At 42.7% G+C, this 17,632-nt stretch overlaps 1 protein-coding gene across 3 annotated transcripts in view; it reads left to right on the top strand.

Moving 5' to 3' along the window:
- Nucleotides 1-17,632, top strand: part of lrp2a (low density lipoprotein receptor-related protein 2a) — a 56,296-nt gene that overhangs the window by 18,484 nt on the left and 20,180 nt on the right. For 2 of the 3 annotated variants that reach the window (XR_007450713.1, XM_049593272.1), the window contains exons 21-46: nt 2-283; nt 423-662; nt 1,406-1,525; nt 1,990-2,106; nt 2,208-2,588; nt 2,914-2,928; nt 3,273-3,521; nt 4,923-5,134; nt 5,224-5,408; nt 5,509-5,737; nt 5,880-6,057; nt 6,279-6,407; nt 7,268-7,434; nt 8,075-8,218; nt 8,403-8,512; nt 9,030-9,207; nt 10,130-10,343; nt 10,430-10,669; nt 10,812-11,000; nt 11,769-12,701; nt 12,809-12,974; nt 14,639-14,797; nt 14,891-15,180; nt 15,286-15,486; nt 15,893-16,135; nt 16,229-16,354. Coding sequence is in view for 2 of the 3 variants with exons in the window: in XM_049593272.1 (XP_049449229.1) it covers nt 2-283; nt 423-662; nt 1,406-1,525; nt 1,990-2,106; nt 2,208-2,588; nt 2,914-2,928; nt 3,273-3,521; nt 4,923-5,134; nt 5,224-5,408; nt 5,509-5,737; nt 5,880-6,057; nt 6,279-6,407; nt 7,268-7,434; nt 8,075-8,218; nt 8,403-8,512; nt 9,030-9,207; nt 10,130-10,343; nt 10,430-10,669; nt 10,812-11,000; nt 11,769-12,701; nt 12,809-12,974; nt 14,639-14,797; nt 14,891-15,180; nt 15,286-15,486; nt 15,893-16,135; nt 16,229-16,354 (5,697 nt within the window). In the remaining variant the exon portion in view is untranslated. The remainder of the gene's footprint in view (nt 1; nt 284-422; nt 663-1,405; nt 1,526-1,989; nt 2,107-2,207; nt 2,589-2,913; nt 2,929-3,272; nt 3,522-4,922; nt 5,135-5,223; nt 5,409-5,508; nt 5,738-5,879; nt 6,058-6,278; nt 6,408-7,267; nt 7,435-8,074; nt 8,219-8,402; nt 8,513-9,029; nt 9,208-10,129; nt 10,344-10,429; nt 10,670-10,811; nt 11,001-11,768; nt 12,702-12,808; nt 12,975-14,638; nt 14,798-14,890; nt 15,181-15,285; nt 15,487-15,892; nt 16,136-16,228; nt 16,355-17,632) is intronic. The other variant, XM_049593274.1, reaches the window with a different exon arrangement.

Below are 17,632 nucleotides of genomic sequence, written 5' to 3'. Positions count from 1 at the left end.
GGTTCCAACCTCTGCAACAGGCCGACAAATCCTAACGGAGACTGCAGCCACTTCTGCTTCCCAGCACCGGACTCACAGAGGGTGTGTGGTTGTCCATATGGCATGAAGCTGTTGCCCAACCACCAGACATGTGTGGAAGACCCTTCCAATGAGCCCCCCACGCTGCAGTGCGGAGCCAACTCCTTCTCCTGTGGCAACGGCAAATGTGTCCCAAACAGCTACAGATGCGATGGTGTTGACGACTGCCATGACAACAGTGACGAAGTCAACTGTGGAATTAACAGTAATGCTTTTTGTGTAAATCTAGCCTATTATACTGGCCTAAACTGACAGGAGTAAAAACACTTTCATGCTCCTGGGCCTTTTTTAAAACTCTGTTCAATATTATAATATTTTAATCCAGATCATCATCTCTTTTTCAGACACCACTTGCTCCCCCTCTGCATTCACTTGTGCCAATAAGCACTGTGTGCCTGTCGGATGGCGTTGTGATGGGCACAATGACTGTTTTGATAACAGCGATGAGAACAACTGTCCTACCCAGGTACCTGGGACATGCCCTGCTAATCAGTTTACCTGTGCCAACCACCGTTGCATCCCAAACACCTGGCGTTGTGACACTGATAACGACTGTGGGGACAGTTCAGATGAAGCCGACTGCCGTGAGTATACCCATAGAGGCTTCAGACTGGAAATGAATAGGATTTGCTGAGAGACTTGTTTTGTTCATTCTACATAAAATAAGCAGAAACAAGGCAAGTGGCCCAAATTCATTACAGTGGCAGGACTTTATTTCAGGACTCGCATTGCTATCAATGCACAGAGCCGTAACAAGTGGCAATAAGAGTAACCAATAACATGCCCTATCTCTCTCTTCCAGTATCCCTGTTCCTTTCTCCTCTCTCTCACACATACAAAAACACAAAGACACACACAAACCTTACTTTATTATGTCTTCCATCAAGGTCAAGCAGAAGTGTTTGGGAAAGATAGGACATGTTTTCTGACTGTTCCACTGCAGTCCAGATGTTTTAAAAAGCTGCTAAACATGGTTACAACTGTGTCATATAAACAAACACTGATTTGTGAAAGATATGATTGGCGGTGTTGCTACACCAATCTTTATGTATATATTTATGTATGCTGTACCCTTCAGAGGTTGCTTCTGGGCCGGATGTAGCTTGCAGGCTGCTTGCTCTAACTTTATCCAGGATCAGGCAATGTGTATAATGTTGAATACCCCACCTATGTCCTAAATACTTCTGTCTGTGGAAGACAGTTGCCATTATTAAGCTACTTCTTGAAACATTGATTTTCTAGACTAGACTAGACTTGCACAGTATTGTGTGTGTTGACAAAGAAAGGCTTGTAGACTTATATTGTGTCTAACAATTTGTGCCGACAGACCTGGGGAGCACATGTCACCCAGGGCAGTTTCAGTGTCCAGACCACCGCTGCATAGACCCCAACTATGTCTGTGATGGGGACAGGGACTGTGTGGATGGAGCGGACGAGCAGGGATGCAGTGAGTACCTTTCTGGATTGCAGTTTTCCCTGGACATACTCATAGTTGCTTGTCTTCATCTGTGATAGAAAAAAAATCATTTTCATCTTGCTTGTATTTAGAAAACTAATAAAACTAGTTGCTGTTCAAATCTACAGTATTTGTGTCAAGTCTCATCATCCAGACTTGCTGATGACTTAGTTGTAAACTTGCTTCAATTTAACTTCTCACTTATCAGCCATTTCACAATAAAGAATTTGTTCAGTCATTCATGCATTCATTCTTTCAGCAACTTTGTACCTGCTAAACACGCTCAAGATGTTGTAGAGGTCAAGTGAATGCACTGTAAAATTTAACAGGCATTTGCTAAGCCTCTTAGTTTATTGATCTCATTACTTGTGTTGCACAACAGTTGAGCTCAGCATGCATACAAAACTGTGGAAATATTGAATATCAGGTTTAACGTACTCAACTGGATTTTTCAGTCTACAACTGCACTGTGAATGAGTTCAAGTGCTCCAGTGGACACCAGTGTATCAACTCCTATTACCGATGTGATGGAGTCTTTGATTGCAGCGATCGTTCCGATGAGCAAAGCTGTCGTAAGTACTTAAATAGTGCTTTTGGTCATTGGTTATATTACTGAAGCAAGGTTATGAACTGGGATAACCTGCTGTTTATTGTGTTTCCTGATGTATCTCAGCTACTAGGCCCCCAGGTATGTGCCACCATGAGAGTGAATTCCAGTGTCAGTCAGACGGCAGCTGTGTACCATCTACCTGGGAGTGTGATGGTCATCCAGACTGTGAGGATGGCAGTGATGAACACCATGCTTGCCCACCTCGCACTTGCCCCTCCACACTCTTCCGCTGTGACAATGGAAACTGTGTATTACGTAGCTGGCTTTGCGATGGGGACAACGACTGCAGGGACATGAGCGATGAAAGAGACTGTCCCACGCCACCTTTCCGCTGTCCAAGCTGGCAGTGGCAATGCCCTGGCCACAGTTTGTGCATCAACCTCACCACTGTGTGTGACAACACTCCTGACTGTCCCAATGGTGCTGACGAGTCTCCTCTCTGCAGTAAGTCTGATCTCTGCTTTCTTTGTCTGCCTGGAACATTTGTCTGTCAGAAATAATTAATTGTTTTATTACATTTCTAAGTTTACTGGCCTCCTCAAATTCAATTAAATTTTCACATCACATGACAAGCAGGATCAAACCTCCAGTTGATTTTGTTTAATTTGACGTTCTTCTCGTGTTCTGTAAACACGAGAAATTCATGTGTTGACTGTTATCTGTTTGTCTTTGGTTTCTTGTGTTGAAATCATGCATGTGTGTGATCTGACCTGTATTAACCTGAAAATTATCTGTGATTTTCCTTTCTTGCCTTTGTCACTGCTTTCAGACGAGCCTTTGCCAGGTAGGAACAAACTCTCAATCATTGGTAGAAATGCTGCAAGTAGTTTTGATTCATTTGAACACACTATCTTTAATAACTATTGTGATATTTGTAGATTTGTTTCAAAACATAATCGATGAAAAAAAAATTGTTAGTGTTTGTGATAAAAATAACAATAAATTTTCCATAAACATAAATAAAAAATAGCTCTGGCTCAGACTTCTAAAGACACTTACTAAAGTAGTTAGTGCTGTCTTGTTCAGAACTTATCATTGGAACGTATATTAAATGCATAATTTAGTAGATTTTGTATTTAGTTTACTTTTCCCTTTCTGGGTTCTAAATTGTATTTTCCCTGTTTTCAGATCAGGAGAGCTGTTCTGACAACAATGCTGGCTGCACCCACGGTTGTATCCAAGGGCCATTTGGGGCCCAGTGCACATGCCCTGTGGGTTATCAACTGAGTAATGACTCCAAAACCTGTGAGGATGTAGATGAGTGCAGTCCCCCTGGACTATGTAGCCAGCACTGCTTTAATGAGAGGGGCTCTTTCCGCTGCCACTGCCAAGACGGTTACACTCTCGAAGCAGACCAGCGTACCTGCAAGGCCTCAGGTGAGGAGGGGGTATGGCTTAAAGGGATAGTTTTGATTCCTTTAAATTGGGTTGTATGATGTACGTAGTCAGTGTATTATCTGCAGTAGATGGTGGTTGGCTTGCCCCCAGTTTGGAGAAGCAGTCAGGAGCACCACCACAAAGGGTAAGCAATGTACTGCTGCGGATGAGGGCAGCAGCAAAGCGTATTTTACCCACCTTAAAACAATAATATCAGTTTAAGTGTATGCAATATTTTGATTATTTTTACTGCTAAACCTTGCAGTCAGGCAGCCCTTTCTGATAGGGTATTGAACTGAAACTGAAACTTATCTAGCTCTTGTCAAAGCCTTTGACAAAAACAGTCATTCTACCTTGCCGAACAAGGGAGTTGCTGGTCTACCACTGCCATCATGGCTTAGTTTATTTGTGTTATTGTGCGACTTTGGTGAATCTGAGCTAACCCTTTAAACACCAAAGCTGCACAGTAACACAAAAAACTAACTGATTGAGTCATCAATAGCAACTCAACTTGTGTTCACCAAAGTAAATTTACTGTTTTTGTGAGTCATGCTTTGAAGAGAGCATGAATTAATTTCAATTTCTGTCCAGTTCCCTGTTGAATAGGGCTGTCTGACAGCAGGGTAAATCTGTGAAAATATTTGAAATTAAGCATACACTTAAACTAAAATTTACTTTTTTAGGTGGCTTAAATATATTTCGCCCTGCCCCCATCCATACCAGTACATTGCTTTGCGTCTGTGGCGGTATTATGCCTGCCGTCATCTGTAGCTAATACGCTGATTTGGAAGTATCTCATACAACCCCCTTCAAAAAATGTAAACTATCCCTTTAAATTTTCTGCGCATGGAACAAATTGCTCCCCTGCTAGTTGTAAATAACAAGATATAATTTCATAATGCAGTGAAATAGGCCAGTTATCAGTCCTACAGTGACATGGATGTCTATTCAGCACACATATCTCAGTTTTCTCCTCTGTGCTGGTTGTTGGGTAGGAATGGGCCATGATAAAGCCACCAGACTGCGAGACTGACACACCGTCTTTCTTCTCCCATGTCTCTCCTTGCTGCTCTGATTTCTTTAGATAAGACAAATAACATATATGTCACTCACTGGCCATCACTGGTGTAATTAGGATATAATCACCAACAAAGGGCTGTTTATGGGGAGCGTGCCTGACATGAGCTCCTCTTCCACACAGATAACCCGTTGAAAGGCTTTTCAATACAATAGGTCATTATTTGGACAAAAGTGCATTCCCCAAGGATCGCCATTTGAGTAGGGTCTATTTAACAGTCCTGTCGTATAGCTGTGGCTGACATGCAAAAGCTGATAAGTGATCTTATTAGTATGAGATTGGACATGAAAAATAGGTTACAGTGATTTGATGTCTGTTTACAGATTCTCGTCAGGCGTTCTTGCTAGTGGCCAGTCGAAATCAGATTGTGCAAGATGACATAACCACTCAGCCCAACGTGGTCCGCTCACTGGTTCGAGATGGACGGAACATCGTGGCACTAGATTTTGACTCGGCCACTGACCGTGTGTACTGGTCCGACACAAGCCAGGACAGAATCTGGAGCGCCAATAAAAATGGCAGTGACAGAACTGTGGTGAGTTAGTTTGCTCCTTTGTGTCACCATAGACTCATTGCTCAAAATCAGTAAAAATATTTAACTAAGAATGAGTCTCTTGTGTACAGATATTTGACAGTGGAGTGACTGTAACAGAGAGCCTTGCTGTGGACTGGGTGGGCAGGAACCTGTATTGGACTGACTACGTCTTGGAGACGATTGAAGTGTCCAAACTGGATGGCACCCACCGCACTGTATTAATCAGTGAAAATGTCACCAACCCCCGAGGCCTGGTGCTGGACCCAAGGGAGAGGTCAGTGACATCGAAACAAGTTTGTTTTAAGTCTGTGTTTCTCGTAGAATGTAATGCATTTAACGCAGTTGGTGTTAAAAGACAAGCATTTGTTTTGCAGCGCTCACCTGATGTTCTGGACTGACTGGGGGAGGAACCCCCGAATTGAGAGAGCCAGCATGGATGGGAAACTGAGGACTGTTATCATAAGCAACAAGTTGTACTGGCCTAATGGTCTAACCATAGACTATCCAAACAGTTTTTTGTACTTTGCCGATGCCTACTTGGATTTCATTGACTTCTGCGATTATAATGGCAACAACAGGAAGCAGGTCCTGGCCAGTGACCTGGTGAGTTTACAAGGAAGACTGACTTATTTGTAGAGATCTGATTTTTGTTTATAATCTAAAAGTGAACAGAACACATTCAATTTCATTTTGAATAGCATCTGTAAGACACATATTTTTTTCTTTTGCTACTCTCTGTGAAAAGGTTCTGCAACATCCCCACGCAATTACCATTTTTGAGGATTTTGTGTATTGGACCGACAGATACATCAACCGTGTGATGCGAGCCCATAAGTGGCATGGGGAGAACCAGACAGTGATGCTCTTCAACCTCCCTCAGCCCATGGGTTTGGTGGCAGTACACTCAGCCAGGCAGCCGGCAGGTATGGCAAAGATATTCTGTATTAGGGCTATTCAATTATACTGTTCAGGGGGCCACATGTTCAGAAAGCAAAGGGCCTGGGGGCTGGACATTTCCCTGAGTTATTATTCTCATAATGGATGTACACTTCACACAACACGCCATAATCCTGGAGAACTTTGTTGACTGTTTGTGGATACCCATGTGTGTTTGCTTGTGCATGTGTGGTTTGACAATACCTAGGTGAAAATCACTGCTTAAGGAGTCCCTGTACTCATATCTGCCTGCTCTCTGCTGTGGGACCGAGGTACTACTCCTGTGCCTGCCCCTCAGGCTGGACACTGGCGGCCGACCAAATCACCTGCACCAGAGGTATGCATCCTGCCAAGTGGAGGAAAACACTCATCACTCAGTTTGATGAAAAAGGAAGTTGGGTCAGATGCAGCTGATAAGTTGACGTACTCCTAAGGTATTTTATCTCAGCAGTGGTTATTGTTGTAGAAGACTAAACCTGTTATTGTGGAAATGATGGCTTCTGCATGCTTTATTTGCTGCCTTCTTAATGCTGGTAAGAAGAGAAATCTTTGAAAACACTATTCGTATTATAGATTGATCCAGGTCCTTGTCAACAGTCTTCCATTTAGATTCTCTTGTAAACTGCTGTTCCAGTCATAAATATTAAGAATCATATAAGCATGTCTTTCAAGGTCTTAGGAGACAAGGGACCTTTAATTCAAAGTCCAAGGAGTCCCCCTTAGGTCAACAGCTTAACTCATCTCAGGTTTCAGCCCATTCAAGCCAAGCAGAACACAGTCTCCCCCTGAGGCCAACGATTATCCGAGAATGAAAATGCCCCACAACCATTCATCGATTCTAATCTCTGATGACAAAGCAAATCAGATTGTGGAAACAACTTTCGACAGTCAATCCTCTTTATAGATAAAGGCCTGTTCGCTCAGGATCCTATATTCTGCGAAAGGTATCATACCCTAGAAGCGACTGGATTACTGTGGGCTAAATCCATATCCAGGAAACCTGGTTTCCTAGCCTTGTTTTGGAATCGGTTATATAAGTTGTAAAGTACTAAATACTTTACAGCCTTGAGGAAGTTTCTAGCTCTTGAGTTGGTGTACCCTGATGTAGCCTTTGTTTGTTGTTTTTCTGTAGGAAGAGCAGTTTGTAAACATATTTTTAATGTTTTTGTATTTTGTTTTGTAAATTTTTTATTATAGTTGAGGATCCTTTCCTGGTGGTGGTGAGAGACAGCATCATCTATGGCATTTCCTTGAACCCAGATGACAAGAGTAATGATGCAATGGTCCCCATTGCTGGGCTTCAGAATGGCTATGATGTTGACTTTGATGACAACGAGCAGACCATCTACTGGGTGGAGCACCCGGTAAGTTACTGTCATGTCATAAATGGTTCAGTTCAACACTTAGTTGTCCTCCAGAAAACAATTTGATCCTGTTTACATACGGTAATAACATGCGATTCGGTGATCTGAACACAAGTGGACATCCAAGTAATACTGTACATCTCCATTCGGACTTGTGTGTCTCATGCGTCTCAAACTGACCACGTGTGTCTAGATTTTGTCACTGCCTACGTCATTTACGCTGAAAAGTCAAAGGGCCCCCCGCAGTTTTATTACGAGCACACTTTTGCTAGCTGCTTACTAGCATACTTGCTAGTCATGTTAGCTTTGGGGCTGCACAGTTAGAGATTTTGACCACCAGAACTGAACATGTCTTCTTCCATGGGTCAAAACAATGGACAGTCACGCAACACCTCATCCAACGCTCTAACCAAATCGTCATCACCTTCTGCGCTGATGATGTATTTTTTGTTTTAGCTTCTTCACAACACATCAGGAACCCATTAGTGCATGTTGATACCAGGTGTAAACAGGGTCTTTGAGATAAAGGTTATCTAGAAAAATACACTATAAAAAGTCAATTAAAACACGCTGGGAACACAAGATGCACTCGACACATTCAGCAGTGGTTGAGATTAGTCTGTCCTCCTTTGTCCACCAGGGTGAGATCCACAGAGTGAAGTCAGATGGAACTAATAGGACAGAGTTTGCCCCTGCAGCCATACTTGGCTCCCCTGTCGGCCTGGCCTTGGACTGGATAACCCAGAACCTGTACTACACCAATCCAGCCACACAGTCTATTGAGGTAAGACAAATAATACTCATGTCGTGCTGTTGTTTATTCATTATTACTGACTTTAACTTTAACTAAGATGAATATCTTTTCGTGGTTGTACTCTTAATGGAAAACAGAATATCTGAGAATAGCGTCGATACACACCGCTATGTCGTATAATTAATGTCCCTGTTTTGTGTTTGTGCTCGGCCAGGTTTTGAAGTTGAGAGGGGAGGTACAGTACAGGAAAACCCTAATCACAAATAACGGCTCTCCAACTGGCGCTGGCAGTCCTGTTGGCATCGCAGTGGACCCAGCACGTGGGTAAGCCCCATTTAACACAGTCCTGGCACGGCCGCTCATCCCCACAGCCACTGAGCTCTAACAGCCTCCTCATCGCCATCTGCTCTGCCTCTAGAGAGAACTCAACCAGTGTTACTGAATACCACACTGCACACTCAAACCCCAGCAACGTACAATAGAGTACAATCAAGTAACAATGAGCCATCCCTTCTCACTCTATTATGAAAACATTGCTGATTTGGGGTGATATGACCTAAATCAGTGTTGCAAGAATTTCATACTTAGACGCAGGCTTGACCTGGTCCTCTGTGGGTTGAGAATTTTTTCTAACCTAATAAAAATCCTTGATAATGCAGTAAATGAACTCAGAAAGTGTCCTTTCATTCAGCTAAATGTAAGGCTGATGTTCTGAGTTCTGGAAAAGTTTATATTTTTGAGATTACAGGTCTCTGTGGTTTGACTAGAAAATGTAGTTAATAAGCATAGCAATCCTAACTGACTAACAAACCCCAACCTCCATTCTTGATTGTCGTCAAAGCAAACTGTACTGGACAGACCAGGGAACAGAAAGCGGCATTCCTGCCAAGGTGGCATCTGCAGACATGGATGGCTTAAACCCTGTCACCTTGTTCACCAACAACCTGGATCACATTGAGTTCGTCACGGTGGACATCCAAGAGAACAAGCTGTACTGGGCAGTTACAAGCACTGGCACGGTGGGTGTCCACTCTCCTAGGTCTCAAGAATTACCATTTTTTAATTCTATAAAGTTCTGACAAATGTTATATGATAAGCAACTTTATTTTAAATGGAAAGTTAACCTTGAAATCAAAAATACATTTTTCCCTCTTCCCTGTAGTGTTACTTATCAGTCTAGATTGTTAAGGTGTGAGTTGTTGAGTGTTGAAGGTATCAGCCATAGAGATGTCAGTCTTCTCTCCAATGTAATGGAACTAGATGGCACTCACCCCAAAAAATACATTTGAAACACTTAACAACAATGTATCTTTCCAAAAATCATGACCCCGTAACTCAAGATAATCCACAGACCTTGTTGTGAGCAGTTTGATGTGGGAACTATTTTCTTTTTATCGAACTACGCCTGCCAAACATTATCACTGTACAGAAAGAACCATGCATCTATTCATGGATGGGTGACCTGATGATGTGCTCGTGAAAGTGTGAGATGTTAACATTAATGGCGTCCTCCTTGGCGGGGCTGCAACGTCAGCTAGGTCATTTGTGCTAGGTGAGCTAGCAGTACCTGCGCGCTTTCTTGGCGAGTGTAGTTTGGTAGAAAGAAATTAGCTCCTACATTGAACTGCTCACAACAAGGTCTGTGGATTATCTTGAGTAAGCGGGTCATGATTTACGGAAAAAGACATTGCTGTTGAGCTTTTCAAATGCAATTTTTTTTTTTTTGCTGAGAGCCAACTACTTCCACTGCCATCTCTATGGCCGATATCTCCAACACTCTGCAACTCACACCAAAACAATCTAGATTGCTAAACAGCACTACAGGTAAGAGGAAAAATATGTATTTTTTTTATTTTGGGGTGAACTGTCCCTTTAATCTTGGTTATTGTACAAGATAAACATGCCATATTTGACTGCCTGTCTGGTGTGGGATATCCACAGATTGAGCGTGGTGATCCAGATGGGACTAACCGCATCACCATAGTGACAGGCCTATCTCACCCCTGGGGTGTGGCAGTCTATCAAAACCACCTCTACTTCACTGACCACAACTTTGAGGTCATAGAGCGTGTGGACAAGTCCACGGGTGCCAACAGGGTTGTGCTGCGAGACAACGTTTCTGGACTCAGAGTTCTGAAAGTGCATTACAGAGAGAGTGAGTAACACAAGGAGAGATCATCATCTTGGCTTGTTGTTGCTTTTTCTTGTGTTTATCATACTGTTTTCTCTCCCAAAACTCAGCCTCTGCAGGTACATCAAACGGCTGCACCAACAATATGGGAGCGTGTGAGCAACTCTGCCTGCCTCGACCACAGGGTCTGTTTACCTGTGCATGTGCCACAGGGTTTAAACTTAATGCAGACAACAGGACATGCGCTCCCTACCAGTCGTATGTCGTCATCTCCACTCTATCTGCAATCAAAGGCTTCAGTCTAGAAGGGGCAGACCACTCTGAGGCCATGGTGCCTGTGGCTGGGAGAGGTCAGTGATTCTCAGAAATGATCTACTACTATATGCTGGAATAATGAATAATACACTAACTGACAGACTAACTGAATATCAGATATTCTTAATATGGTTTTTGTGTTTGAAGTCTCTTAATGGCTGGGTTATCCTCCTGCAGGCCGTAATGCTTTACACATTGATGTGCACATGGCCTCGGGTTTCATCTACTGGTGCGACTTCAGCAGCACTGTGGCGAATCAAAATGGGGTCAGACGGATCAAGCCAGATGGCTCCGGATTACATAGTGTAGTAACATCTGGAATAGGACGCAATGGGATACGAGGCATTGCTGTGGACTGGGCTGCAGGTACGATGTTCTGCCAGCTCACAAGTGTGTTAAGTGTTTGTTTTGTTTAGCCACATACCATAAGTAGTGTGGAATTAAGATGGTAAACTAAACTGTTATTTTAAGATCTGGTTGCATCTCTGAGGAGCCTATCCCAGCTGACATTGGGCGAGAGGCCGGGTACACCCTGGACAGGTTGCCAGACTGTAGCGGGGCTGACACATAGAGACAGACAACCATTTATGCTCACATTCAGGTCAATTTAGAGTCCCCAATTAACCTAACCTGCATGTGTTTGGATTGTGTGTGGAAGCTGGAGTACCCAGAGATCATGCAAACTCTGCACAGAACTGACTTGTATGACTTGTATGACTTGTATTGCTTTTGCATCTACAACAACCAGAAAACCAAAAGACAGCCTGACTCATTTGAACTTGCTGTATGACACATGCCTAAGGCAGCAGACTTTCCGGTTGAGTTAAAGTTAAGAAGCTTTATCATAAGGCTGGACTCTCAGAACACAGAGATCAGTCCCACACAGGTGACAGGGAAGGTTTTGGAAAAACAGAGACAGCTGCAGGCAGGAAAATCTGTTTCCTTGTTACTCATTTTTAATTGCATAGCTTTAACTGAAGACATAACTGAAAATCTACCGTGTATTATAATAATGATAATTGATAACACCATCATAATGTCAGCTGTTGTAATGTCTTGTTTATTTGTGACATAACATACAAAGCAGTTTGTGACTGATGACCTCACTTTAAACACTATGACCTCTGTCCTCAGGTAACCTGTATTTCACCAATGCCTTCCTAACTGAGACATACGTGGAGGTGCTCCGTCTGAACACCACTTTCCGCAGGGTGCTGCTGAAGACCCAGGTGGACATGCCACGCCACATCGTGGTGGACCCCAGAAACAGATACTTGTTCTGGGCTGATTATGGTCAGAACCCCAAAATTGAGCGAGCACTCTTGGACGGAACCAACCGCACAGTTTTAGTGTCATCGGGAATTATTACTCCACGAGGTCTCGCTCTGGACTGGCAAACTGGCTACATCTACTGGGTCGATGACTCCCTGGATATGATTGCCCGAATCAACCCTCAAGGAGGGGAGACAGAGATCGTCAGGTATGGCAGCCGCTACCCGACTCCTTATGGAATCACAGTGTTTGAGAGTAGTATCATTTGGGTGGACAGAAACCTCAAGAAGGTTTTCCAAGCAAGCAAACAGCCTGGCAGCACTGAGCAGCCTGCTGTCATCAGAGACAACATCAACATGCTGAGGGACGTTACCATCTTTGACCAGCGCACTCAGCCTACCACCGCCCAGGAGCTTAACAGCAACCCCTGCATGGAGGCTAATGGACGCTGTGCCCACTTCTGCTTTGCCCTCCCAGGTTCTGGCACAGGTAACCAGAACAAAAAATGCAGCTGTGCTTTTGGGAATCTTGCAGCAGACAGTGAGAGCTGTGTGGTGTCAAGGGATGATTACCTCATCTACACGACTGAGAGCACCGTGCGCAGCCTGCGCCTCGACCCCGAGGACCACGCATTGCCCTTCCCTGTGGTCAATGTGCCACGTACCTCTGTGGCACTGGATTTTGACCTCACAGACAGAAGGATCTACTTCACACAGAGCTCAGGTCCAGGATCAAGCAAGATCAGCTACATCAGCCTGTCCTCTCCCACCTCAGCTCCTGTAGTCGTGGCTTCAGGTAGGCTTTGCAGTTACACTACAAAACACTTATTCCTCTTGTTTATGGACGCGGGAATTGACACTGGGGATATTGCTGATGTTGCTCTGGTCCCTGTGTTTGGACAGATCTAGGGGCTCCTGATGGCATCGCTTATGACTGGATAAACAGAAGAATTTACTACAGTGACTACATCAACCAGAGTATCAGCTCCATGTCTGTGGACGGCTCTCAGAGGACTATCATTGCCCATGTTTCCAGGCCAAGGGCCATCATGTTGGATCCCTGCAGGGGGTAAGACTAACACAACATACCCTCTCTTTGTTCATTACATTAAACTGAAATTGAAAAGTCAACTAGCGCAGTGCCCATTTAAAACATGCCTGTTCGGAATGGGCCAAATGCTTAGCCTGTTGTATTGCTGCTTACAGCTGTCTCGAGAACAACTGCTTATACAAACAACTTCACACTTGACACTGCACTTCCTTGGGTTCTGAGCAATACACATGGGCCTTAAACAGCTATAGATTTATTTGATCTTAAAATATGAAAAATATTAAATTATGTTACTATTCTAACTAACTGTAACCCGAAATAAGACACATAAGGCCCCCAAAGCACTTAAAAATAAGCTACTCAGCACTCACTGCGTACTTCTACTTCTACTTTATTGGGAAATATTGTAATACTACATTTACCTGAAAGAGACATGTTACTGGTTATGTTGCAAATTCAAACACCTGTGAAGTACATTCAGGTGTTAATTTCCAAACAGGAGTATTTGTAGCTTTATCTGACTAAATACTAGAAATGTACCGATACCACTTTTTCCTGATACCGAGTACCGATCCGATACCAGCGCGTAAAATAAAAATGGATGGAATATGAATTGTTGTATGTCTCAACTCCTAAAACTCTATGTCAAATATTAAGAAATAAATACATAATAGTAGAATGAATCCCATAAAACTTTTTTTTAATTATTATTGTCCAGTGTTGACACCGATCAAGACACAGGTTAAAGCGCAGCCACACAATTTGGTAAAAAAGACATTTTAAAGGCTACAGTAGAATGCTTTTTAAACTCTGTTTCATTTACCTGTAACGTGCGTATGTAATGACGTGAGGCATTACGTGGTATCGGATTGGTCATAGGCTGTACTCGCCGATACCCGATACCGCATTTTAGGCAGTATCAGAGGCATTTCCGATACTGGTATCGGTACAACTCTACTAAATGGTTACAATATATGTATTTATTTATTTACTTTTTATTTTTGTTAATAATTCCTGTTTATTTTAACTATATATTTGTAAATACTCTTGTTAAATTTCTTATATTTTCACGTGTCTTTCCTCTCTTGCAAGGAGCACCTGTAACACAAATAATTTCCCCTCAGGGATCAATAAAGTATTTCTGATTCTGATTCTGAAATACTGTGGTTATAAAAACACACCCAAGTCGCAACTTCAACACTGCACATCCCTTGATTTCCAGCAATACAACGACCAAGTGTGACATATATTGGATAAATGGTTTTGCAAAGGACTTGGCGGCTGTGGCTCAGAGGTAGAGCGGTCTTCCACAATTTGGAGGATAGGTGGTTAGATCCCTGGCTCCCCCAGGCCACGTGTTGAAGTATCCTTGGGCAAAATACTGAACCCCAAATTGCTATCAACGGCTGTATGTTAGTGCGAGTGAGTGGTTACTGAGTAGCAGATGGCACCTTGTATAGTAGCCTCAGCCACCAGTGTATGAATGTGTGTTTGAATAGGTGAATGTGGCATGTTGTGTCAAAGTGCTTTGAGTGTTTAAAAGACTAGAAAAGTGCTATACAAGTGCAGTTCATTTACACATGCTTACATATAAATATACATTTATAGATTCATACAGACAGACAGACAGACAGACAGACAGAGATTTCTTGCTTCATAGTTAGTCCTTCCTTGTTCCACAGATACATGTACTGGACAGACTGGGGAACCCATGCAAAGATTGAGCGTGCCACCCTGGGTGGAAACTTCAGAACAGAGATTGTGAACAGCAGTCTTGTGTGGCCTAATGGACTTACTCTGGACTATGAAGAGGAAAGACTCTACTGGGCAGACGCCAGCTTGTAAGATCAGATAAATTCCACTTTTGAAATATATTCTCAATTTTGTCACCTTGTCAAACTATTGTTATTATCATTATTTTGCTTTGCCATCAGACAGAAGATTGAGCGATCCTCTCTCACTGGGTCCAATCGGGAGGTCATTGTCAGCACAGCCATCTACCCCTTTGCTATGACCATGTTTGGCCAGTTCATCTACTGGACTGACTGGAACACACGCAGCATCTATCGAGCCAACAAGCACGATGGTTCTGACCAGAGGGTCATGATTCAGAACCTCCCCTCTCGGCCGATGGACATCCATGTTCTGGCCAGCAGGAAGCAGCAGCAGTGTGACAGTCCGTGCCAGCAGTTTAATGGCGGCTGCAGCCACATCTGCACACCAGGTATGACCAGTTTAATCCTGTTACTTTGTTTTTTAGCACAGTATTCCTTTAGTCCAGTAATTGAAACCTCCAACTAATTGCGTAAACTGCAATTTTATCTTGTAGGACCCAACGGAGCTGAGTGTCAGTGTCCATCAGAGGGCCGCTGGTACCTGGCTGACAACAAGCACTGTATTCCTGATAATGGGACTCGCTGCCAGCCGGGCCAATTCACCTGTATGAATGGCCGCTGTATTCGTGCCCAGTGGAAATGTGACAATGACAACGACTGTGGAGATGGCAGCGATGAGTTGGAGAGAGTCTGTGGTAGGGTGATCTTTAAAGGTTTTGTGGATTTGTGTTCTGTTGAATCATCTAAAATCTCTGTTGATTTTTAGTCATAGAGCCCTTACACCTTCTGCATGCCTTCACTAATACTAACAAGTTATGTTTTTCTGCTTTAACAAATTTCTTTCTCAGGACCTAAACCTGACTTCAAATATGTCGGTGTGTATGCTTCCACTTGATGATTAAATTCCATTAACATATACCTACTTAATCAATTAACACTAACAAACCAATCATTGTGCTTATATCTTTGCATGCAGTCCCACAGCTGCTGTCATCCTTTATTGCCTTGTCAGGTAAAATAAGCTTCCACTGCAGTGTGTGCTGTGTATTCAGGCCTCTCTATTGACCAAAGCTCTGACCTGTTCTTGATTCTGATTGGCAGCCTTCCACACCTGTGAACCTACAGTGTTCACTTGTGGCAATGGCCGATGTGTGCCCTACCACTACCGCTGTGACCACTATGACGACTGTGGAGACAACAGTGACGAAGTGGGCTGTCTTTTTAGACCATGTGACCCCAACACAGAGTTCACCTGCAACAATGGGCGCTGCATTGCAAAGGACTATGTTTGCAATGGCATCAACAACTGCTACGACAACGGCACCTCTGACGAACAAAACTGCCGTGAGTATCCTCGGTTTGCCACAGGAATCAAACAGAAGTAAATGTTGAAATCAAAGTGGTTATTAAATATGTTCTAATTTCTGTTAATCTCAGCGGAGAGAACCTGCCAGCCAGAGCACACAAAATGTCAGTCAACCAACATCTGCATCCCACGTTCGTACCTGTGTGATGGAGATAACGACTGTGGGGATATGAGCGACGAGAGTCCTACGCACTGTGGTGAGTTCAGCAGCACTTTTAGGATTTAAGCAACATGTCAGATGTACAGCTTCTTTCATGTCCTCGCAGAGTATTTAATAACATTGATTTTGGCTGATTCTAATTATGTGTGCCAGTTCCAGGTGCATGGTCTACTGGCATATTTAAATGTGATGGAGCTATCAAAATATTTTTAGCAACACCTGTCCTTTTATAACAAGTCAGCTGCGAAAAAAAGCCTATTGTCTTAGGTCACTTAGGTTTCTGAAATCACTCCTTCCTTTCCTTTACCCACTCTTCCCAACATAATGAGCTGCTGGAGTCGTTACTCAAAAAGAGTAATGTATTACAAATAACTTGTTAGTTTTTAAAAAAGTAATGCATTATCTACTGATTACTACCAAGTTAAACCTTACATATGCCCACATATAAGCACAAAACAAGGATGAGGAGACTCAAGATGACACTACAGTAAACTATAACTGCCTCAAAATGAAAACTTTGTCAATATATGGTAGTCTTCCTAACACGCCATTGTGCAAATATTAATTGCCTCAGTTAATAAAAAACATGTTTAAATTACACGTGAACAGCATTTAACAGGTCAAACACACTCAAATGAACTCACTTGAGTCACTCACTTACCAAACTATGGCTTTATAGTAGATTGGTCCAGCTTTTTTTGTGAAGTGTTTATCACTAAAGAAGTGATAATACCTCATGAGGACAACCTGCTCCTCCTCAGAGTCAGCACAGGCTGAAGAGCCTCTCCATGGGCGCACTAGACAATGTCGGCACATTTGATGATTTTTTTCAATCTGCCCATTTTGCACATACTTGAAGAACTTATGTAACACAAGTAATAAAATTACATCTAAAGAAAGGCACACATATATAAAAAACACACAAGCAGCAACTTCAAGTATAAGGGCAACGAACCATTATTACTATTACTATTATTGATGCATTAATGTGTGAGCATGTAGCAGCTGGTCAAGGTGGGGCTTATTTTTACTATATAAACTGGCAGGTAACTTGTGAATTTAAGCAAGGGGTCGATAAAGTCTTACCTATCTAATCTCTAATAGTACATAACAATTTATTGGCTGATTATATTTTGTATTATTAATTTGAATCTACAGAGTAATTAAAGGTATCAAATGTAATGGAGTAAAAAGTATATTTCCCTCTGAAATTTAGTATAAAGTAGCGTAAAATGGAAATATTACTTCAAATTTTTTCTTCAGTCTACTTCAGTAAATTTACCCAGTTACTTTCCATTCTCATGCTTCTTTGCAT

The sequence above is a fragment of the Epinephelus fuscoguttatus genome, linkage group LG13, assembly GCF_011397635.1.
Source record: "Epinephelus fuscoguttatus linkage group LG13, E.fuscoguttatus.final_Chr_v1".
NCBI classification, from domain to species: Eukaryota; Metazoa; Chordata; class Actinopteri; order Perciformes; family Serranidae; genus Epinephelus; species Epinephelus fuscoguttatus.
The sequence above is the reverse complement of the archived record's forward strand: the minus strand, read 5'-3'. Positions and strand labels throughout refer to the sequence as shown.